The sequence below is a fragment of the Pelodiscus sinensis genome, chromosome 5 (assembly GCF_052426305.1).
Source record: "Pelodiscus sinensis isolate ZL-2025 chromosome 5, ASM5242630v1, whole genome shotgun sequence".
NCBI lineage: Eukaryota > Metazoa > Chordata > Testudines > Trionychidae > Pelodiscus > Pelodiscus sinensis.
In genome coordinates, this window is record NC_143056.1 from 14,684,327 (window position 1) to 14,708,608 (window position 24,282).

The following is a 24,282-nucleotide window of genomic DNA, read 5'->3' on the forward strand; positions in this document are numbered from 1 at the left end:
TGATTGTATATTTGGTTTAAGTCCATCCCTGGCAATCTTGTTACATCATTGAGTATTTTGGCAAACATAGAATTGCTGGCCAAGTAGCAGCATTCTTTACTACCCACTCTGCCATTGGTTGGTCTTCCTGTCTAATAATATGTTGAGGCCAAGAATGCCACTGCTGGTGGAGATTGCTGCTGGCTCAGCTTTTAATATCCTCATTTCTGAACTTGTTTTGCCACTTGATATGGAGAAGTGGACAGAGATCACAAGATGACTAAGGGGGATAAGACTGAGGTCTATAAAATCATGACTGGTGTGGGAAAAGTAAACGAAGAAGAGTTATTTTCTTCTTCCCATAAGACAAGAATCATCAAATGAAATTAACAGGTAGCAGGTTTAAATAAAAATAAAATAATAATAATAAAAAAGGAAATACCTCTTCACACAACACACAGTCAACCTGCGGAACTCCTTGCTAGACAAGGTTGTGACAACTAAGACTACAGCAGGGCTCAAAGAGAACTAGATAAATTCATGGAGTACTGTATAGGGCCATGAAAAGCTATTAGGCAAGATGGGCAGGAATGGTGTCCCTAACCTCTCTGTGTCTGGGCAACGGGGGAATGGATCACATGAAGACCTGTTCTGTTCATTCCCTCTGGGGCACCTGCCATTGGCCACTGTCAGAAGACAGGAAAATAGGCTAGGTGGACGTTTGTTCAGATCCATTATGGCCTTTCTTATGCAATGGAAAACACCATTCCAATATTCTTCAGCTTTCTTCTGTGCCCACAGCTCACTTCCATTCAACAGTGTTGGTCTAAGTGTGATTCCACAGAACTGCAGCATCACAACAAGCATGTCGTCTTGTCATTCTTCACTGAGGCTACTGATGGGCCAAGAACAGGGCAGCGAAGGCTGCTTCACAAGCATCTACGCATCTTTTGAACATCTTCAGGCCTGATGCTGGAGGATGGCTTAGCAACATGCAGAACGCCATTTGGATTAGACATGCTTACAACCACATTAAATAATGTTTTCAGTCTGAACTATTTTAGTGGCAGTATGGGCATAGACTAGTGAACCCACAACACACTGTTGGCCTTTCAAAATCTCCCACCGTGCATTGCTTCTGGAGTTTCACCAGAAATTGCAGAATAGCTGCCCAGAGGGCACAGCAACTAAAATGGTTTAGAATAGGAGCAATGTGGACTAGGGATGTTAAGTAGCGATTAATTTGCTAGTCGAGTAGTTGACAGAATTTCCATTGGACTACTCGACAAGCACTTCCGCATTCTACCTCTGAAATGTACAAGAGCCCCAGCAGGGGCTCTTATGCATTTCAAATCAGAAGCACCCTCATGGAGCCTCGAGTCAGCAGGGGACTCAAGAGTCTCATGCTGGCCCCAGGCTCCATGCTGCGCTTCCTGTTTGAAATGCACAAGAGCCCCCACTGGGGACTCACTCTTGTACATTTCAAAGCTTTCACACTGCACAAAGCCTGGGGTCAGCTGGAGTCCCCATCTGATCCCAGGCTCCACCTGGCATTTCAAAGTGGCAGCACTGCACGGAGCCCAGGGTCAACTGGGGAGTCCCTAGCTGATCCCGGGCTCCATGCAGTGCTGCCACTTTGAAATGCTGTGAGGAGTCTGATGCCGGGCTCCCCACAGGAATCTAAGTGGCAGCGCCACACCGAATAGCTGACCCTGGGCTCCATGCACTTTTAAATACCCCTTTTTTCTCTCCCCCCCCCCGCCTTGTTGCCTCCGTAACCACCACCTGGGACCTCTGGAGCTTAGTATAGGAGCCTCTACCCTCTGAGCTAAAAGCCAGATGGCTCCAGCCCATGCTGTAGAGGTCTCTTGATCTTAGCTGTTGCTCTGGTCCAGGTGCCACTGCATGGGACAGTGAACGACACGAGGTGTATGGGTTACACCTCTATCTGACAGAGGCAGGGAGGGCGGGGGGCAGGGAGCAACTAGTCAACTATCCTGTTGACTAGTCCTTTACATCCCTAGTGTGGACAAGGTCAAAACTGCAATTCGCCATGGCTAGTGTGGCTACATTGACCTGATTGTGATTAAACCAGTAAGTTGTACAAGCACAGGGAAAGCCTGTTCAGTGTTTATTCTAGGGATATTGTGCTGACTGCGCCATCATTTCAACTCCCAATGGCCAACTTAGGTTTTACAGCCCTGAACGCTGAAGTCTAAGAAGTTTTGTAATGTGCAGTGCTTTAGACAAGTAACTAATTAAAAAAGCAGAAGGCACTAATAAACATAGGGAAACGAGGCAGTCCTCATAGCAGCAGGACTAAAATGCTATGTAAGTGCCCAAGGGCAGCAATCCTGTGGATAATGCCAGAAAGCAGCAGGCTGGGATAATACCTTGCACTATGCTGGAGGCCAAGAAGAAGCCAAACAAATCTCCGTTGCTACCAAAAGGATAGCTCAGGAGAAAAACCTGAGGAACTCATAGGCATGAGGACACAGCACAGCTAGACATGGAGGTGGGGTTTGAAAATGAATGCTGGGTGTTCTCTCATTTGGTCTAAGAAAATGCAGTGAACTCAAAGCAGAACTGAATTGAAACACCTGGCCTTCAATGGGAATAAAATGAAACCCTTCAGTCTGTATTTTCTGCAGGTGTACTGGAAGAAATGTACACTTCCTATATTTTGCTAGCGTTAACCTAAACATGTGCTTTTGTAGTACAGTCACTGTCAGCCGCTTGGTTTTCACCCACGAAAGCTTATGCCCAAATAAATCCTAGCATAGTCTCAATGTTTTTGTAAGGACAGTTTTTTCAACCTGCAGAAAGACAGGTGTAGGTTACGACTGATAGAACCGAGTGTTGGACAACGCATTTGTTGTCACACAGGTTGGCCTGTGAAAGTGTTAATAGCAAACAGCGACTTATTCCTTGGCTTTTGGGGAAGAGGAGAGAGACTGTATCGATGGATGGGCTCTGTTCCAAGATTGAACAGAGAATGACCCTATAGACTGTACTTGGATATTTTCTTATTACAGAGTCCTTCCATTATCCTGCATATCTTATAAAAAGCTAGAGACAGAAGAGCTGGAAATCTGGGTACAGCTGAAGGTTTTAATGAGGAAACTGTGTTGCAGAGATTTATTGAGAGGCAATCTACTCAAGCAAGCAATATTCTTTTCTAAGCAAAAGCCGTTGGCCTGCTATGGAAAAGGGATCAGGGGAAAGCTTTTATTTTTTCTATTTAAAAATAGAAGGGAAAGGAATTCAATGAAAGACTGACAACTACTAACCAGGAACTGCCACTTCAGCTTATTTTTAATAAGATAACCCAATAGCAAAGGACGGGCTGAATCCCGCGGGGCCGTCCTGTGACCAACAATTTTCCTAAAATGTGGGAGCAATCAGGCAGACTACATGGACAAAAAAGCAGAGCAGCAAGAAAGCAAAGGCACAGACATGACCATATTCCAAAGACCAGACTGGGCGTCATTCCCAAGACATGTCCAAACATCTACAGCAATACTTGGAAGTGTTCCTCTTTTAATGGAAAAGTTTGCTAACATACTTTGGGAATTTGGGGAAACTTAGGATCACTTGTAATTGCTTAAGTGAGCACAAGACAAAGGATGGGATGATTTCTCCTAAAAAGGGAAACTGGAATTAAAGTATAAAGAACACACGTACCATTTCAGAGAGTCTTAGCAGGTATAATCTCAGGAAGTAGCACTATCTGAAATCCTCTATTCATAGTTACCAGAGAGAGACAGACGTTATTGGGTGACATATGACCCAACTATTGGATGAGGCTCTGGAACACGGAGGCCAGCCAAAGGAAAGAATATTCACATGGTTGAGTAACTACATAGCCCTCTGCCTTTCAATAACCTTGTAGTAATTCTTGACTGGGTCTTAAGTTTGGTGGTCTCATCCAAGATCTGACTGGGTGGCTTTTATGCCTCACAGAGCCATCAAATAAGCAAGTACCATTGGCAGGACCTTCTCAAACACCTGAGTCACGAGTGTTCCAGGTCACAATTGAGGGAAATTCTCTGATCTGCATGAAGCACCTTGCACAGTGTTTCCTACCAAGGTACCTAGTTGTATTCCCCCTTCATTTACCCAAAAAGTTTCAAAATGAGTTGTGTTTCTGCAGTGCTCACCTGAGACATTTTAAAGGGACCAGACTTTCAAAAAGTGCAGAGAACCCACTCTCTGAAAACCAGACCCTTTAAAGGGCTTTCACGCTGCCCATTCAAATACAAGTCACCCAAAAATCGCTTGTGACTTTTAAAAATCTTTCTCCAAACTCCCATACTAATGTTTCAAGAAAAATTGGTGTTGATCAATTATTCATTTTTTAAAGTACTATCAGTGTTCAAAAGCTGTATACAATTTTATACGTACTGTTTTTCTTGTATAGAAGAATTTCAAAGCAGTTTGACTCATAGTTGTCAAAAGTCTGTCTGACTTTGTCAATGGTCTTCTTATCCGTCAGTTCTCCGTACATAAAACTGGAAAAGAAAAATCCACTTCTGTTTTTTTTCCCCCCCACAGTCAAGTAAAATAAAGCATTGGCTATGCTGGATTTGTCAGTCACTGAAATTTAACTATGATTTACACCTCATTTCAGCATTTATCATATGCCAAGATTTCCATTAAACCTACAAAGCAAACAACTGTGGCTGCTTATCTATTGTAAGAAAGATTTATGTGCTGCCATTTATCATTTTATATAAGTGACTTTTTAGTTATACATTCAAGGCTAGTTTTTTTTTATTTTAAGAGCTAACAATATATAAAAGCACATGCTATTACTATAACTGGGGCAACACATAAAAATAATACAGTAACAAAATAATGAAATGGAGAAGAAAAGTAAACAAAAGCCATGTAAATTCTAAAATCCTGATAGATTCCCTTAGACTTCTGAGGCAGAATGGAATCTACTACAAGTTATTCCTGATGATCCAAGTATGAGTTTGAGAATGTTGAGTCACCCAAAATTTGCCTTCATGGCCCAAATCCAAAATTGAGGAAAGGATCAAAGTTTGGGGGCCAGACTCAATGACCTCTTGAGGTCTCTTCCAGCCCTATGATTCTATGGTTCTGTTCTCTGATTATCTGAACGTCTCAGGGAACATCCGGATAATTTTAGAGTTTATTTATAACTGTCTGATTAGGAATCAAGTCAAAATTTCTCCAGCAAGAAATAAAGGCTGCAATTCTCTCGCAAACCAGCCCGGCTTTAAAGGGCATAAATTGTCCCATCATTTCCATTTACCCCTTGTGAGTGGGGAGGAAATCACGAACAACTCATATCCTTAAAGTTAGACGTGCACTTAAGTGCTGGGTCAGTGCCCCTACTACCATGTTCAAACAGTGCATCCCAATTATCACTCATAGACGTGCCACCCTCCATAATTCATATTGGCAGGGTGAATTTCAATAGAAGGGCGTCCTTGATTCAAATTCTCTGTGCTGATGTAAATGTGCAAAACTCCATTAAACGCCTCTGCAATTTATGTACACAATATTTTCCTCCCCTCTCTATCTTATGCAACAAAACAGAACCGTATGTATTGCCTTTTATTGCACAAGTTACGAAACCAAACCGCTAGACTATTATGCAACATTTTAAGAAGCATGCAAAGGCATTCATTCATGCTATTCAGTTATTTTTGTACCATACTGTTTGGGGAAAGTACCCAAATGCATCTGTTCATTCCTCCTCCTCCCTTCCACTGAGCGGGTATAAATGCAAATTTAAGGATAATGTGGGTCCGTGGCTAATTGGAGGAGGTGAGCTGATAGAAAATGATAGGAAGGCAGAGCTGCTCAATGCCTCCATCACTTCAGTCTTTTCTCAAAAAATAACATGACCAGATCACTAGCGAAGTCACCTTAGACAGGACACAGACCAGGATAAGCAAAGAACACATCAGATCTTCTGGCAAATCTGAATGAATTCAAATCAGCGAGGCTACGAGCTATTCACACAAGGGTACTGAAAGGATTATCTGACGAAATCTTGGTGCCGCTGGCAATATTTACAAACCCGTGGATGAAAGGAAAGGTCCCAGAGTGCTGAAAAAGGGCTAATGTATAGGCCCCAGCTTTAAAAAGGAGGGAAGTAGGAGTCAGGGAACTGTGGACCAGTCATCCTGACTTTGCTCTAGTAGCTTCCTAGCTATCGATGTATAAATATTCAATTTACGAATGCCTGGAAGATGAAGGGGCAATTACTAGCAACCAGCACAGACTTACCAAGAACAAATAATCATGCCAAATCAGCTTGACTTCCCTCTTTGACAGGGTAACTGATGTGGTGGTCAGAAGGAATGCAATGGGTATAATATAGGTGGACTTCAGCAAGGCTTTTGACAGTCTCAGGGTATGTCTACACTACCCTCCTAGTTCCACGAGGAGTAACGGTAGTTCGAACTAGGAAGCCTAGTTCGAACTACCTAGTTCGTGCCCCAGTGTAGCCGCGCTGCACGGGGTTCGAACGAGCGGGGTTTTAAAAATGGCGCCGCCCCGCTTATGCAAATGAAGCCCGGGAAATTCAAATCCCGGGCTTCATTTGCAAGTGCAGTATGCCTACATTACCCCGCTAGTTCTAATTAGCGGGGTAGTGTAGACATACTCTCACATGACATTCTGGTAAATTAGCTGGGGAAATGTGGGCTCAACTAAACTACCATTACGTGGATTCATAACTGGGGGTTTCACAGAGATCCAGTCTGGGTCCGGAATAGTAAACATCTTTCATAAAGACCTGGATGTAAGTAGAGAGACCATACTGATCAAGTTTCCAAATGACACAAATCAAGGAGGGGATACCAATTCTTTGGAGGATAGAGCTAAAATTGAGATTGATCTTGATACACTGAAGAACTGGGCTATAGACAACAAAATGACGTTCAGCAAAGACAAATGTAAGATGCTGCACTTAGGGAAGAAAAAACAAATGCACAAAGACACCTGACCCTCACTAATGTGACCCCCAACTGAGACACCTCACTCCTCTGGTGCTCCAGGCCCATGGGGGGTGGGGGAGGGACAGGGAAGACTGAGGCTGAGGGTTTCCAATAGGCCAGATTAACTTTTTTGGGGGTTATGGGGTTAGTGGATTTTGTGGACACCCCTCCCCCCCGGCTCTGGGGTGGGGAAAAAATGAGGGGTCCAATGTAATGGATAGGGCTGCCAGTGTGTGGGATGGGAGAACAGAATCTGGGCAGGAGGTGGGGTAGAGGAGGAAGTGAGGGTGCAGGGTCTGGATGGGAGTTAGGTTGCAGGGGCAGGCTGGGAGTAGGGTATCTGGCTGGGGAGAGGGGGCAGAAGCAAGAGAGGGTGCAGTGTGTGGCCAGGAGGGAAGATGCAGGAGCAAAGTTGGGTACAGAATCCAACCAGAAGAAAGGGTGCAGGAGCGGGCTGAGGGCAGGGTGCCTGGCTAGGGTGAAGGAGCAAGGGAGGGTGCAGGAGCAGAATGAGAGTAGGGCAGGGGTGGGAAAAAGGGCTTCTGTAGGCCATCGCCCCAAAGCCACTTAAGGCCTGGGGGTGGACAAGAGCAGAAAGCCTCCTCCTGCCCTGCCAGGAGCACATCCCACTTTGAAGCACCGCAAGCTGCTCATGGGGTGGGGGGGGGGGAGGAGGAAAGAGTGGAGGAGGCTTTGTGCACTGCTCTACCGCAGGCCCTAATTGGCCTAGGGGCAGGGGAGTGAGGGCAGTCGCTTCCCATGCCAGGGGCGTGAGCACCTGGTGGGGGGAGAACATGGGGTGGAGGCACTCCCTCACCCCAGACCAATCATTGTCTGGGGGTGAGGAACCCAAAAATATTGTGGCCATGCCTCTTCTGCTCCATGCCCCACCCCTTCCTATGCAGCCCAGGGCCACTTCAAAAATGTCCAAAGCAGCCCCCAGCAAAAAATTATTGCCCACCCCTGGTGTAGGGTGTCTGGCCAGAGGAAAGCATGCAGGAGCAAAGTGGGAGTAGGATATCTGGCCGGGGGGGGGGGCCGGGAAGGTGCACGGTCTCAGCAGAGGGTGCATGAGTGGATGGGGGTGCAGGGTCTGAGCAGCAGGGGGCACTTACTTGCCTTTGTGCTCCCCACTGATCCCAAGCACAGCCTCCTGCTGCTCCCATTGTTCAGATTCTGGCCAATGAGAGCAGCAGGGAAAGCCTCCAGGCAGTACATCCGTGTACTGCTGTGGCCCCAGCCAGGGAATGGGGAGTGGTAGTGCACAGAGCCACTTCTGGCTCCTCTTCTTCCCCGCAAACCAGATCCAGTGGGGAAGCTCGTGATTTTCTCTTTCACCCCCTTCCCACCTCCCCCCCAGCAGGAAGCTGCACTGGCATTCCAGCCTTGCAGGGGGGCCACGAGGCTGGAGCACCAGCGTGGGCTCCCCACTGGCAGGGGAAGGAAGGGAGAGAAAGAAGGAGAACAAGAGTGGGGATTGAGCTTGAGCTATGGACCACCTGCAAGGCATCCATGGACCACTAGCGGTCCACAGACCCCACTTTGAAACCCACTGTTGTATAGCGTTGCTATTAGAAGTTCAGGAGTAATTATACAATTCTGCTGAATATTATTAATCAATTGGATGCTCACATTTAAATCAGCTTATGATGGCAGTCAAATATTTTAACGTCTTGTGAAATGTTCCCTCTAATATTTTCCACCCACATGCAAAATAAATTTGTTTGTGCCAAGGCATGTGTGAATGTGCACCACCAGCAGAAACAAAAAACCTAGCTGGGGGTGCTCTGCTAATCCGCTGGGCAGCATTTGAAACTCTCCTGAGCAGCCACACAAACGCACAGCTCACAGGGAACACTGGTTGTGTGCTACAATGACAAATCTTTTCAACAGACAAAGTTTGGATATCAGGTACATTAGGAACTTGCAAAGCAACTCTGCCCTATGTTACAGAAGATCCCTGTTGATCTCAGATTTATTTTAATTTTGTCTCTCCTATTTTTTCCATAGAGATGAGGGTGGGGGAGAAGGGAGAAGAACCACCCATGTTCACGCCTTTAATCAATCACACGATCTTCCTCTGCCACTTGTTCTTGTTAGTTATTACTTGTACAGAGCTGGTATGTAAGAGCATAGTCGATTTGATAAGCAAAAGCTTATCAGTTAATGCTATAGACCAGTGTTTCTCAAACTGTGCTCTGCGGAGCCCCGGGGCTCGCGAGACATCTCCAGGGGCTCCGCGAGGTGACAAACTGGAAACATCGATAGGTACAACGCATACAATCAGTGGACCGCTGGGACGCTGCATAAATTTTTACTCATGTAAAAGGGCTCTGGAGCCCAAAAAGTTTGAGAACTGCTGCTATAGACTACACACATCCCCCGCCCCCAGTAAATTTTTTAGCAGGCTGGCCAGCAGCCCAGCTCAGTCCCAGCTCATGCTGGGTCTGGGAGCTCAGACCACCCCTTGGACAGGTGCTGCAGCCACACCGTGTTGCTGCCCCTGGATTATAAATGGACTCCCCTCATGGACCAGATTCCACCTGGCAGCCTGCGCTGCTGCTTCTGATACAGAGGCAGCAGTGCGGGATAGCAGGGTGCTCCCAGGGAGTGGGGCTGGAGTGTACTGGCTGCCAGCCCCACCCAGGGAATATAGAATAGTCAAGTAACTGATAAGAATTCATGAGGTTAATCGACTATTCAATTCACCAATATTTAACATCCCTAGTAGAGTGTGCTATCAACGCTTGACAAGACAAATATAAAGAATACTCCTGTGCTCCAGTGATAGAAATGTTAGTCTGGTGTAGCTGAAACAAAAAACAGGACTATGTAGCACTTTAAAGACTAACAAGTCTTACAATCCAGACAATGGACTTAGTGCAGAAACACAAGACTCACTGAGATAGTCACAGAAAGGAGCAACGTTAGCTACGTTTTTCTCTTTCTTAAGCAGGTCATTTTTTACTTATCTTGTCCATGGTAGGGATGTAAAACCCAGTGTAATTGGTTAACTGGTTAAACATTGTCAGAGCAGCCCCTGCCTATGTCCAATGCAGGGAGAGGCTGGAGCAGCCCCTGCCTGCAGGGGGTTCTGCCATGGACAGAGGCTGCTTCAGACACCAGAGTAGCCCCTGCTTGCAGAGCGCCTGGGCCCACAGCAGACAGGGGCTGCTCCAGACCATCAGCCTCTGTCCACAGTGGGCCCCCTGTGGGGCTGAAGCAGCCGCCTGCTCCAGCCCCCACCGGTTAACCTTAACCTACCAGTTAATTGGTTATATAGTCACATCCCTAGTCCCTTGTGTCCCTCCCAAGCACCCCCTGAAAAAGAAGAACCACCACACAATACAAAGCAGCTCTAAGCGGGTACAGGACTCTTGTATCCCTAGTTAATTTCAGAGAGCTACTGCTAGTGTCACCCGTAGTGTCCTGTTTGTGTTAATGGATGAATCTGTGAGTTTCTGAATGCTGGGTGAGCGGCAAAGCATGGCAGAATCCTAAACCCAAATTACAGCCTTACTTACCAAGAGGCATTAGAGGAAACGGGACACAACAGCATTACGCTGGCCAACGCCAGCTCGAAAAGGATTAACCCAAAATGAACAGCCACCGATTTATGAATTAAACACTTCAAAAGTCTGCAAGTTCAAGCACAGCCACTCTTTATAAAGAACATTATGAAGAGTCTCAATGACCCTGGAAATGCCAATGTGATTCTCATTCACAACGAGGGCTCTTTGCACCATCCTGATGGTGGAAGGGGCCTTCAGTGTAAATGTGAAATCTTCTCAGTGTCTAGCTTCATTATTCCTGAATGCTGACTTCAGTACACTAGACCAGTGTTTCCTAAACTTTTTAAGATCGAGGCACATGAAACAATATTTTTTTTTAATTGGGGAACAGCAAAGATTTTTTTCCCCTCTCAACAAAAAAGTTGGGGGGAAAAAATGGTCAGGGGAAAATTAAGAAAGAAAAAAACCCAGCCATTTTGAATTCTGTCGTTCTCCACAGCACACCTCCGACTGCCTCACAGCACACCGGTGTGCCACAGAACACAGTTTAAGAAACACTGCTCTAAATACACAAGGTGAAGCCCTGGCCCTACTGAAGCCAAGGAGAGTTTTGCCATTGACTTCAACAGAGCCAAGATGTCACCCACAGGCTTTTCATCCAACTTTAAACAGCAGTAAATCAAACCAGGAGTGAATGTTTCCCTCAGTCTTTGAGACATGGAACAGAGTACTGCAGCAGTTTCCCTGATAATGCTGACTACAAACAACCAGTTCAATGAAGAGCTCTAGTCCCCTAATGATCTTTCTCTTTAGGTGTGATTCAGCCGGCATACACAGACTCTCACAAAAGGTTCAGAAACGAGTAGTCCTGGGACACCATAGGGACTAACAAAAATATAGATTAAAAACCAACAAATAGTCTAGAAGCACCTTAAAGACTACCAAAACATGTAGATGGTATCATGAGCTTTTATGGGCAAAACCCACTTCTTCAGATGAAATGATCTTGAGTGGAAGGGGAAAAAAGGCCTCAGAAGAAGAAGGGAGAGGGAAAAAGAATTATCCATCAGTTGTAGTCCCAGTGCTGATGAGGCTAATTGAGTGTGCTGGAAATGCTTCTTACTTACCTTTTGATGTCAATAGAGTGTTGAATGTAAGGAAAGCTGGTGTTATAATATGTTAACCAGTTCAAGTCTTTGTTCAAGCCAATGGAGACGGTGTCAAATTTGCATATGAAAAGTGTGTGCAGAATTTCACACCACAGACTTCTCGTTTTTAAAGTTACAGACTAACACAGATACCCCTCTGAGCCTTCTACAAAATGTTCAGGGAACCCAGGAAAGCTCAGGATGTCTCCGAAAACTGTTGGCCACACCCAGCCCTAAACTAAGCCTTGTTGAGACAGTCAAGACAAAGAGAGGACTGGAGCAGTGCCCAGACAATGACAAACGTACAATGCGTGGGAAAGCTCTGCTAACCAAGTGCTCAACAGGCGGATTTTTTCCATGAGTACTTGCATAAAGGAATCAATGTCTACTAATGACCATTGAGTTGATATTCTGAGAATACGACTAGCAGTATCATTTTCAGAAAGATTTTATAACAGTTCACTCTTTTGATTTATTCAATAAGGCCTAAATTTGCATGAGCATGAACAGATGCAAGGAAAATATTTCTCTGGGACAATTTAAGCTCATCGTGCAACTGGAAGTAAAGAATTGTTGTGTGTGAAATTACAGGCAGTCCCCGGGTTACGTACAAGATAGGGACTGTAGGTTTACGTACAAGATAGGGACTGTAGGAACTGGCGTCAGCCGCTGCTGAAACTGATCAGTTTCAACAGCGGCTGAATCTGGACGCCAGTTCTGACTTACATACGGATTCAACTTAAGAAACCCAGCCGTCCCCAAGTCAGCTGCTGCTGAAACTGATCAGCGGCTGATTCCAGGAAGCCTGGGGCAGAGCAACTCTGCCTCGGGCTTCCTGTAGTCAGCCCCTGGTCAGTTTCAGCAGCGGCTGACTTGGGGACGCCTGAGGCAGAGCAGCTGGGGTGCTGCTGGGTTGCTCCAGTAGCGCGGCTCCTCGGCGCTACTAGAGCAACCCAGCAGCACCCCAGCTGCTCTGCCCCAGGTGTCCTGATTCAGCCACTGCTGAAACTGACCAGCAGCAGCTGAATCAGGACGCCTGGGGCAGAGCAGCTGGGGTGCTGCCCAGTTGGTCCAGTAGCGCCGAGGAGCGGCGCTACTGGAGCAACCCAGCAGCACCCCAGCTGCTCTGCCCCAGGCGTAGGCAAGAAAAACCTGGTCTGCTGGGGGGAGAGGGGGGGCACTAGCTGCACCCCCCCCCCAGCAAACCAGGGAGATGCGGGTGGCGGGACCGCCCGCGCCCTCCACGGCTTTGCTCCGTCTCCCTGGTCTCCTGACCAGGGAGACGGGGAGCAAAGCCGCGGAGCACGCCCACAGCGGGACAGCCCAGGCGCGCCCGGGCTGTCCCGCTGCGGGCGTGCTCCGCGGCTTTGCTCCGCGTCTCCCTGGTCTGCTGGGGGGGCTCCCCCCCCAGCAGATCAGGGAGACGTGTAGCAGCTTTTCTCGCCCCAGAGGATGGGGGCGGCGGGACTGCAGTGCATCAGGGCGTCCCGCCGCTCCAGTCCTCCGGGGCGAGAAAAGCCCCGTTCGTAACTGCAGATCCGACATAAGTCGGATCCGCGTAACTCAGGTATTGCCTGTACAGCCTAAATATGCTGAAACTGCAGCCACCCCTCAGACCTTCCCAGGTCTCATTTCATTGGTGCACAATATTCATCAACTGACTCTCATGTTTCCGCCTGCTGAAAAATGTTGTGCATGGGAGAATGCTGTGGTGTTTCCAATTGACCACACAATTTCTGGTGTAATACGTGCCATGCAAAGATATATTTATAATCTCTATAGCCTAAAGCTCTAGTAGTCTAATATTCATGCTTGCATTGACCGTTATGTGCCACTCAGCTGCTACAAATATGCCATAAAGCCAGTCGATCTGGTCAGGTTGGAAATATTATTGCACGGGATAGGGATGTTAAATTGCGTTTAAATCAGCTAATGGAGTAGTAACGGACTACTCAATTAGTCGATAAGGGAGAAAATGCAGAGCCACAGTGGGGTTAGCTCCTGGACTCAGGAGCTAACCCCACTGCATCTCTGCCTTTTAAATGTATTAAGAGCCACCAGGCTCTTAATACATTTAAAAGGCAGCGATTCAGTAGGGGGGACTGGGAATGAGTCGGGAATCAGCTGTCTCAGCTTACACCCAGTCCTCTGCTATGCCTCTCCTCCCCTGCTACCCCTCCCCCCGCTGCAGAGATGGTGCTGGGGGGGGGGGGAACAGCTTTTAAGCCGGCTCCCCCTCAGCACCAGCTCTTGCTCCCCCCTTTGATACCTCTTGCTGTCAGAGGCAGCGGAGGGTGGGGGGCGGGGAGCAACTAGTTGAGTCACTACTCAACCACCCAATTACCCAATAAGCATATGCTTATTGGGTAGTCGACTAGTTGCTTACATCCCTCGCATGGGATTATCCACAAGTGGTGAAGGGCTAAAGTTGAGGCCCATGGTGGCAGGGGGCATGACTGTGGGTGCATCTCTATGCTCTGGCTATTCCCAACCACTTGGGGCTGCCGGCAGTCAGGCATAAATTAGAGCATAGATTTATGCTTGGGTCTGCTCCAGCATATACTGGGGGACAAACTGGCCCATGTCCAAACGGATAGACACAATAGTGGAATACAACTATCTTTGTCCTTCACCACACTTAAGACCTGCACCAAGCACAGCTTGTACCACATGAATCAGGGCCTAGAGTCTAAGAAATTATGCATTATGTATCTCTCTGTATGTGTATACACTTTTGGGCTGAAAAGCAATATAAATGTAGCAGCATAGCATACTGATCCCATAGCATCAGAAATCTGCTTTGCTTTAATCCATCTAATGCGATGTTTTATATCAATGCTATTTTGGATACACGTGATGTTGCAAGCAATCTTATCACATGTAGACTGAGAACCTAATTCAGAAAGAAAGAAAAAAAACTTATGTATTATGTTGATCAAAATTACTCCATGTATCCAAAACCCAGGCATTTATTGGCTATCATCTTCACAATCCCTCCTCAATATCACTTACTATACTTCTCACCCTCAACACCACACGCTCAAGTGAGTAAATCTAAAAAGACACAGTCCACCCAAAAACTGTTCTCTCTTACATACAGCAGCATCATTTTTTTTAGAATAGTTTCAAAACTGTTCCTATCTTGAGTTGTCAACAATGACTCATGCTATTCCTGGAGATTTCAACCCTCCCCCCCCCTTCTCCCCACCCAACACCATACAATGTCATTTCCTTAAAATATCCCATTAAAATCTCCAGGACTGCTTTCAATAGTCGCTGGGAGATTGAGGCGGATTTTGGGAGACTCTAGATCAGTGTTTCTTAAACTGTGTTTTGTGGTACACCGGTGCACCACGAGGCAGTTAGAGGTGTGCCGCGGAGAACAACAGAGTTCAAAATGGCTGCCCTTAAAGGGTCAGGCAACTTTTTTTTTTTTTTGCTCAATAACATTTCCCCCCAGCCTTCCCTCTCCCCGCCCCAACAAAAAAGTCCTTGGTGTTCCTCATAAAAAGAATTATTGTTTCGTGTTCCTCGGTCTTAAAAAGTTTAAAAAACACTGCTCTAGACCAATCCTGAAGGGTTATTACTCCTGTCTGAAAGAGCATACACAGTATGTTAAACCCATCTTAGAACTTTTTGATCACAGTCTCTTACTCCACATATCAGCAAATTTCTGGAATTTCTGCTGATGTGGTATTCAGAGACCTTGGGACAAATGGAAATCCTGATACCGCACACTGTAACTCAACCAGCTAAGGACCAAGCATAGAAAAAAGTACAACCCCCAAGACTCTAAAGTGGATGGGTAGCTGGAAGTGAAGAGAAAATAGAGTGTATACTAGAAAGCAGCCCTGTCTTCCCTACTAAAGTCCTACTGAGGGTCCACATAAGAGTGATGTGGAGAAGGGGGCCAACACAATGGAGGTGTATACACTGAAGATGGAAGATGGAATTTCCAACTCCAGTAGACAGCCACATTCGCTCAATCAGGGCTAAACAAGAATTTTAATCAAGGTGGAGCCAGGAGTGAGACAGAGTAGCAACCCTGGACACAACACAATCCAAGATCCTAGGTGGTTACTCAGGGCGGCTAGCCCCTCCCATGGCAATGCTGCTATTTTTAGCATACTAGCTTGATCAGAGCTAGGTCAGGTATGTCTACTCCCCAGCTAGACATTATACCTGCCAGCTCCAGTGCATATACCCAATGCCCACGGACCATTTTCATCATTTAAATAGGGCTTATGAGGGAGTTAAATGGTGCACAGGCCTCTTGCTAGCTCTCCCCATAGGGGAAATTTAACCCCAAATAAACTTTTACATTCTCAGAGAAGGCGAGAGACTGCTCCACTGGTTATACCCATAGCACATAAATATGCATTAAAAACGCTGGTAGGCAACAAACCTTATGCACCTCCACTGTTTGAAGTATAATTGAGGGGTTTTTAAAACAGGGAACTCACAAGTCCACGTTTCAAAGATGTTTAATTAGCATTTTCCTGTATTTCTGTTCTGGACTTGGAATGGTTTTAATTCAGATCCATACTAGAGGCTCCACTGGTAGTGAGTAGCTTATATGGGTGTGTTTCAGTACAAAGAAAAAATAGATGTAATTGTGGGAGTTCAACAGGGCAATTGTATCAGTGCATCTGGTATAGCTGCGAGAAGGTTGTTTCTCTCACTCCCCATGAGTTTGTAAACTTGGTTGCTATTGCCCGTATTCATATTGCATGGTAATATCACAAGCTTGTTCCTATACCATTGTCTGCTGTGGGAAACCTGAGTACTTTCAGGGAACTTGATTCCAAAGGTTTCCCCTCCTCCTCAATAGAGAAAAGCAGAGCAGGCTACATTTTACCCATTCCCATTAGCGATGCGCCCCTTTGTCTCTTGGTGAAAAGAGGGTGATAGTTAACATGCCACACACAGAGACTCAGATTTGCTCCCTGGGATGCTCCAGTTACCAGCAGGGTTACCAGGGTGTGATTCCCCTTACAGCAGCAACCCTGCCAAAATTGTTAGTGCACATTCTTTATGGGGTTTGGCGTTGGCCAACCCAGTCCACAGAATGCATCTCCTAGCAATACAGCCATAGCATCTCCCAAGCATTCAGTTGGGGAGTCTAGAATGGATGCTTGGCCGTAAATTAAAGTTGTCCTCTCCTGCCAGACCACTAGACATAGAATCACAGAATCCTAGGGCTAGAAGAGACCTTAGGAGGTCATGGAGTCCAGCCCCTGCCTAAAGCAGGACCATGGTGTGGTAGAATGTCTACCCACTCTTGGGGGTAACTACCCTAATGGTGACAAAGGAGGTGGTTTGCATGGGGGTAGGCCATCAACTGCTGTATCAAGGTAGTGAATTAAAGGAAAAACTAGCTTGTTTTCAAAACACGGCAGAAAATCTAGTCCTTGGTAAATGTTATAAGCTAAAACCAAATCTATATGATCATCAGAAACATTCTCTTTTTATTTAAGGCTCAATCCTGCAAGATGCTGAACAGTCTGGCCCGGCTCCAGCAAAAGAACTGCATCAGTTCCATTGACTTTAGTGGATTGATTGACTCCAGAGCTACACACGTGTACACAGTTAGTCACATGTTTAAGTGCTTCACTGGATTGGAGACAAGGTGGTCAGCATTGTACAGGATCCGGCCTTAGTAATTATAAATTCTATTGACTACACTGGTACCTTAAACAGTTTATTTTATTTGTAATTTTACAAACTTCTAACCAATCATTTTTAAATTAAGGCTTTCAAGATAATTTAAACATTGTAAAGCAGAGTACAAGGTTGAACCTCTCTAATCCTGCACTCTCCCGTCTGGCAACATCCATGGTCTGGCAAGAGTTTAGTTAGCCAGATGTCCACTTACCCTGGCTGTGGCCAGGTTTCCCGCGGTCCCGTAAAGTTTGTTTACAGCCACCAGTTCTGGCTCTCTCAGTTCTGTGCTGTTATTTAGCTCTAATTTACCCCTAAATGTCTTCTAAGCCCGGTAAGCAGTGAAAGTGTTGGTAATGCTGTTAGACAACATTGACCTCCCACAGTCTGACAAATTCTCTGGTTCAGCGCCGGTCAGGTCCCAAGCATGCTGGATTAAAGAGGTTCAATTTATACTAATTTTCACTCAATACATATAAATTAGCTTGTAAAATATACAGAAGTTACATACCTGCAAGTGCTACTTTTCTGCATAACGTCAGCTCGATGATATCCAGAGAGTTTACAAAAACCGTCATTACTATAAACTACAGGCCAGTCCACAATCTGGGCATTTCCCAGTAAAAAGCTTGATTCTAAAAAAGAATAAAAAAGAGAAGAAAATTTGTAGTTAACCACCAAGTAAGGTAGCATAATCCTTGTGTTATAAACTAATTGCAGACATTTCTTCATATTGATAGTATCAATTGGACAGGAGTTTAACAGACAACTTAATTAAAGGCTCTAATAAAAAAAGGATGTGGTATTATAAAATGAAAAGTTACATTTGATTGGACAGGATTTGTTTCTAGTATGGTTTAAAGCTTTTCACCTAAAAGTACTAAAATACCAGCTTTTACCTATCAACAGCTGATCAGGATATTGGCACTTGATAAAAACCTTGAGCCACATTACAAATTGTTTTTTCATGTTAAATTGTCAGCATGCCTAGAATTGATAGCAGGCATGCTACATAAGAAGACAAATAAAATACTGTACATTTCAGAGTTCCCAAAGTGTTTCAAACAACTATTCAGAGGCAGCTACTTCTGGGGAGGAGGATGGCAGCCAACAGGCCGGGGGGGGGGGGGGGGGGAATTTTCACAGCTATTCACGGTGCTATATCGCGTCTAAAATGGCAGAAAATATTTAAGCTGAATGGAACTCTAATATAGTAATGGGAAGCAAGTTAAAAAATTCATATTATAGGTATAGAGACGGGAAGTGTCTATTTACAACATAAAAGTGTTGGCTCTAGTTCATTCTATCAGCCTATATCATTTCCTGTAAATGCTAATGTTTGCAGTGAGTATTTTCAGGAGGCTGACCCCACATTGAAATGTCACTTCAATCATCTGTTCTTCTTTTACTCATGGCTCCAGCTCATATACACGGATTGGAGCTAATCCTAAAATAGTCTGTTCCTCCAAGCTTCTTTCAGTAAGGTATTTCTGAAGCAGGAAGTATCCATTTTCTTCATCTATATGCCACATTATTACATGTTTATCAGCAATTCAATGCTCTCCCTATAGTCTAAAGATGAGGTTCTCCTGTTGTGATCCAGCGTCAACTTTAAACGTTACGTAAATATGGCTATTAAACTGCTGCTAAAAACCTAATGAAATATAGCCATTAGATATTTCTCATGTAAAAACCTTAGTAGTGATACAAGTATCTTCCCCTCAGTGAAGGTATTATTCAAAAAGGTCCAAAAGTGAATTTTTAACAGCTAGCATTACAATAGCTAAAAGAATTATTCCCACTGCTTTTATTTATTTGATATATTTATTTTCCTTTCATATCAAAGGATGATAGTTTGAGTTTTATACGTTCTACGTTATACTCTTTTCTATGGTTAATTGGCTAGAATGGAGAGTATATAATCCAAATAGTATTCGATTGAACATGGTAAGTATATTGGAAACAATTTGACTTTCTACATGCCTCTCTCTTACATACTTTCCAAACTTGAATTTGTTTTAAAAAAAAAATCTGAAGATAAATATTTTTCCTTGTGAAAATCCAATACAGAATAACATAAGGATAGAGATTTGGGTTTTGTGAAATTTAACCTTTTTAGATTTGTATAATTAGTCTCAGTTCACCAAAAATCTCTCTTCCTTCACCTCACAAGGGGGAGTCAATATTTTTTAAACGTCTTTTTCTATCTACAGAAAAGCAAGAGCTTCTATGACTAGACTAAGACTAGAGCTTCTGTGCACACAAATAAATAAAAAATATGGGGTGACACTAAAAGTTGTACCATTGACTTCAGAGCCAAGATTTCACCCACTGTACCGGTATTTTCTGTTTTTTTCCCCGGACAGAAGATGAAAATCCTGGGTGCAGAGAGGCAGAGGCAAGAAAAGCCTCAAAAGCCTTCTTTTTTTTGTTTTGTTTTGTTTTGTTTTTGGCTTAACTTCTCAGGGTCCTTTTTTGGGGGGGGGTTCGGTATTTTTTCAGAAACCATCTGGCAACCCTAGAAGTAATGGGGAACCCCAGGCAGGTTCCCCTGCTTGCCCTGCAGCCCCGCACACAGCTCAGAAATGCGGTTGCGGGGCACATTCTCTTTATGAGTCTGGAGGAAAGAGGGGAAGATTCAGACACAGCTCCCACCCCCAGCATAATTCCTTTGGCCAATTCTGGTGAGAAACTGGCCAGTGGGAGCTGCATGTTTGAATAACAGAAAGCCACAAAGCAAACCCCCCTTCCCTCCTGCTCCGTTACTCACTCAAGCACATAGCTGAACAGGAAGAAACATTTTAAGCTCTGCAAGCCTTTAGCTTTGCAGGCAGGTTTGGCTGCTGGCTTGTAAGTCTCCTGGCCAGAGCCTGATTCGCACCCCAACCCCTCCCTTCCCAACTCTCTGCCCCCCAGTCCTGCTCTGCTACTCCACATGCATCCATACCCTCCCCCAGATCTGGCACCCCAATCTCCTGCCTGAGATCACAATCCCCTCCTACCCTAGGTCACATCCCAAAGCCCTGCCCCCCAGTCTCCTGCCCTACATCATAACTGCCTCCTTCACCCAAACTCCCTACCAGACTCCGTTCTCCCTCCTGAGCCCCAATCCCTTACCCTAAGCTCCCTTCTGCACCCAACCTCTATCCCAGACTCCATACCCAAACCATTGATATGATGGAAGAGTGCGGTCCTTGACCACTTTCCAATGTCTTGAAGTGGTCCCCCATCAAAAATTATTGCTCACCCCTGTTCTACATTGTGTGTCTCTGTTTGTAACCCTCACTGCATCATTTTCTCCCTACTTTCTAATTTGGACTTTCTGTTCTTTCTCTCGCTGTCTAAGAATAACACTAGTCCAGAAATGTTTGGATACGAGTTCAACTTTTGAACCCAGGATATTTAGTGTGTGCATCACTAATAGCTGGAGCTCTAAAAAGGGATTAAAGGACTTCATGGTGAGGACAAATATATATATATTTATATATATTGATGAGCAAACGTAAAAGATGGTCAAGTTTGGAAATGTAGCCAGAGTTCTTTTCTGCACCACTCTTATTTTCACAGCACTACTGCAGGATTAAAAGGACCTTATCCTTTAGTAACACCCTCTGCCTTTCCGATTCTGAATACGACTGGTCCCATAGGATAATTCAGTGTTGTCCAGTTCATCTGCCTATTAGAACTGCTAAATGCTCTTCACAACATTCAGCCCAATTAATTCCTCTTGCGTAGGCTGGAAGACGCACACGATTCAGAGTTGGTGCAGGACTTAAAAGTTTCCATGAAAGGAAATTCTACTCGGGAGACATTGTGCTAATCTACAAGTAATATCACACACATGCACACACTCATTTTATATGATTATCTTCCCTAAGATGTTCTAGACACTTGCAAATAAAACACGCCTTACATGAAAATAGGGAATCTTCCATTCACCAGAAGCAAACTGACTGGCTAACGTTTCCATTGTATACATCTATCAACAAAATCAGATAGCCAAATGTAAAATCATTCGGGGACATCATGTGGATTTGTGACACTCCCTGGGGGACTTGTGGTTCACAAACCAATAAACAGATTATATAGATATGAAGTCTTATCATTTGTGACAGACACAATCTTGAGCCTATATTCCTGTTACGTAACTGTTTCAGAACACAATATACCCAGCATAAGAGGCGTGTCACAGCCAAGAGCAGACATATGGCATGCCTGATTTTTGTTTATATATTTGCACTTTTACAGCACCTTACATCTGAGGACTGCATAGTGCTCCAAAAGCATTAATTAACAAGGCTGCTCAAACCCATGGGAGACACGAAAGCAGCACTTGACTTTGGGTTCTTATTTTGTTCTGGTTTTGCTTTTTAGATTTCATGAAAAAACACACAAAAAATCAAACAAAAATGCAAAAATTTAGCACAACATCATTGTAACAAGCATCAGGTCAAAGAGAAACAAAAAAAACAAGCCTCTTGCTTTTTGTACTTAGTTTCTTCTCTTTAAAACTTTGAATAAGAGCCGATGATATACACATACCAGGGGATCAATGTACAAAAGTTTGTAAATACAACCTGGAAAATGATGATTTAGTAATCACATCGGGTACGTCTACACTACAGCGCTAGTTCGAACTAACTTAGTTCGAATTAGTTAATTCGAACTAAGCTAGTTCGAACTAACGCATCTAGAACTAAAAACTAGTTCGAATTAGCGTTTTGCTAATTCGAACTAGCGCGTCCACACTGATTGGACGCAGGGGGGCATTTAAGCGCAGCTGAAACCGGTTTTGGCAGGGCATCAGGTCAGCAGTTGCTTTGTGTGGCTGCTGTCTGAGGCTATCTGAGGCTCGTGCTTAAAGGGACCCCCCCTGGACAGCCGGTTCTCAGCTTTTCCTGCTTGCTTGCCGACCTCGCCGAGGGACAGCAAAGCGTCGGTCTCTGTGCCCGTCTGTGTTGGTGCTTCCCTTCGGGGGGGACCGCCGCAGGTGGCAACATGGAGCCACGGCTCGCCCTGCACCTTCTGGTGCACGTTCTGGACTTGCTGCTGCAAGCCTGCCAGCAATGGCTCGAGGCTGCCTGGCACCACCTGGGGAACGTCAGCCCCCTGCCTCTCCGCCTGGCCGCCCCGGGGGGCCGTGGAGGAGCCGCGGCGGCGCCCCGGCACTGGCGTGCCCCGCTGCGTCTGGCGTCTGGACACCAGCAGCGACTGGTGGGACCGCATCATCCTGGAGCGCTGGGACGACCGACAGTGGACCCAGAACTTTAGGATGAGGAGGGACACCTTCCTGGAGCTCCGCGAGTGGCTCGCCCCTGCTCTGCAAAGAAGGGACACTCGCATGAGACCCGCCATCCCCCTCCAGAAGCGGGTGGCCATCGCCCTATGGAAGCTCTCCACGTTGGACAGCTACCGATCCGTCGGGAACCAGTTCGGCGTGGGGAGATCCACCGTCGGAGCGGTGCTCATGCAGGTACGGCGCTCGTCGGCCACCGAGCCGGGGGGGAGGGGGGCTGCGAGGAGGGGATGGGCCGCCCCAGGGACAAAGGGGGGGGCGGGAGGAGGCGAAAGCGCCCCGCACCGGAGGGGTCGGGCTGTCCCGGCTGTACTACACGCCGCCAGGGGGGTTGCTTCCGGGAGTGGGGCGTGGGGCACTGCCAGGACACGCACGCTCCCAGCCACCCGGGCGCCCCACTGATTGGCGCTTTGCTGTGTCTCTCTCCGCAGGTGGTCAAGGCCATCAACCGGGTGCTGCTCTGCAGGGTGGTCCGCCTTGCCGACCCGGACGCCGTCATCCAGGGATTCGGCGCCCTCGGCTTCCCCAACTGCGGGGGGGCCATCGACGGGACGCACATCCCCATCCGTGCCCCGGAACACCAGGCGTCCCGGTACGTCAACAGAAAGGGGTACTTCTCCGTGATCCTGCAGGCCGTGTGTGACCACCGGGGACAGTTCACGGACATAAATGTGGGCTGGTCCGGCAAAGCACACGGCGCACGGGTGTACCAGAACTCCTCCGTGTGCCAGCGGCTGCAGGACGGGACCTTCTTCCCCGACCGCCACATCAGGGTCGGGGACGTGGACATGCCCGTGTGCCTGGTGGGGGATGCCGCCTACCCACTGCAGCCGTGGCTCATGAAGCCCTACACGGGGCACCTCAATCCCTCCCGCCAGGCCTTCAATGCCAGGCTGACCAGGGCCCGCATCGTGGTGGAGGGGGCCTTCGGGCGACTGAAAGCCCGCTTTCGATGCCTCCTCACCCATCTGGACCTGGCCGAGCACAACATCCCTCCCGTGGTGGCGGCATGTTGTGTGCTCCACAATTTGTGTGAGCGGAAGGGGGAGGCTTTCCTGCCAGCCTGGATGGCTGAGGCTGACCACATGGCTGGACACTACGGTCAGCCCCGCACCGCCGCAGTCCGGGAAGCCCAGCGGGGGGCCATCCGGATCCGGGAAGCCCTGCGGGAGAGCTTCCAGGTGGAGGAGGAGGAGGACTGACCTCTCCCTGCATGCCCCACTGGGGCCTTCTTCCACCCTACCCCCCTCTTCCCCTTTCCCCTCCCTACCTACTGTCAAATAAAGACACCTGTTTTTCAAACAAAAACGTCTGTTTATTTCACAGAACTGGGGTGGGGGGAGGGAGGAATGAAGGTGGGAGAAGGGAGGGGGAAACCTGGGACGAGGGAGCTGGAAGGGGAGGGGAGGGAAGGGAGGAAGGGAAAGGAAAGCTCAGGGGTGGGAGTCCGGCTGCCTCTCCCGTCTCGCCACACTGCGGGTCCGGGGGCGTCGGTGGGGAATGGTTGTGGAGGGGGGGGCAGAGGGGACAGGGGGTGTGGAGGAAGCAGGAGCGGAAGCAGGAGCGAAAGCAGGAGGAGCAGGGGGAGCAAGAGGGGGAGCAGGGGGAGGAGGAAATGGAAAGCAGTCCAGCAGGCTCTGGATGTGGCCTCGCAGGGCATGGCCCTGCTCCTCCAGGGCCTCCAGACTCCTCTGGCGCAGCCTGAGGTC

At 46.8% G+C, this 24,282-nt stretch overlaps 1 protein-coding gene across 1 annotated transcript in view; it reads right to left on the reverse strand.

Annotated features, from left to right (window-relative positions):
* The window catches only part of KCNH5 (potassium voltage-gated channel subfamily H member 5), a 228,276-nt gene that overhangs the window by 184,768 nt on the left and 19,226 nt on the right, over positions 1-24,282 (reverse strand). The window contains exons 2-3 of the mRNA XM_075926373.2: positions 17,789-17,912; positions 4,384-4,490 (exon numbers count right to left, since the gene is read on the reverse strand). Coding sequence (XP_075782488.2) covers positions 4,384-4,490; positions 17,789-17,912 — 231 coding nt within the window. The remainder of the gene's footprint in view (positions 1-4,383; positions 4,491-17,788; positions 17,913-24,282) is intronic.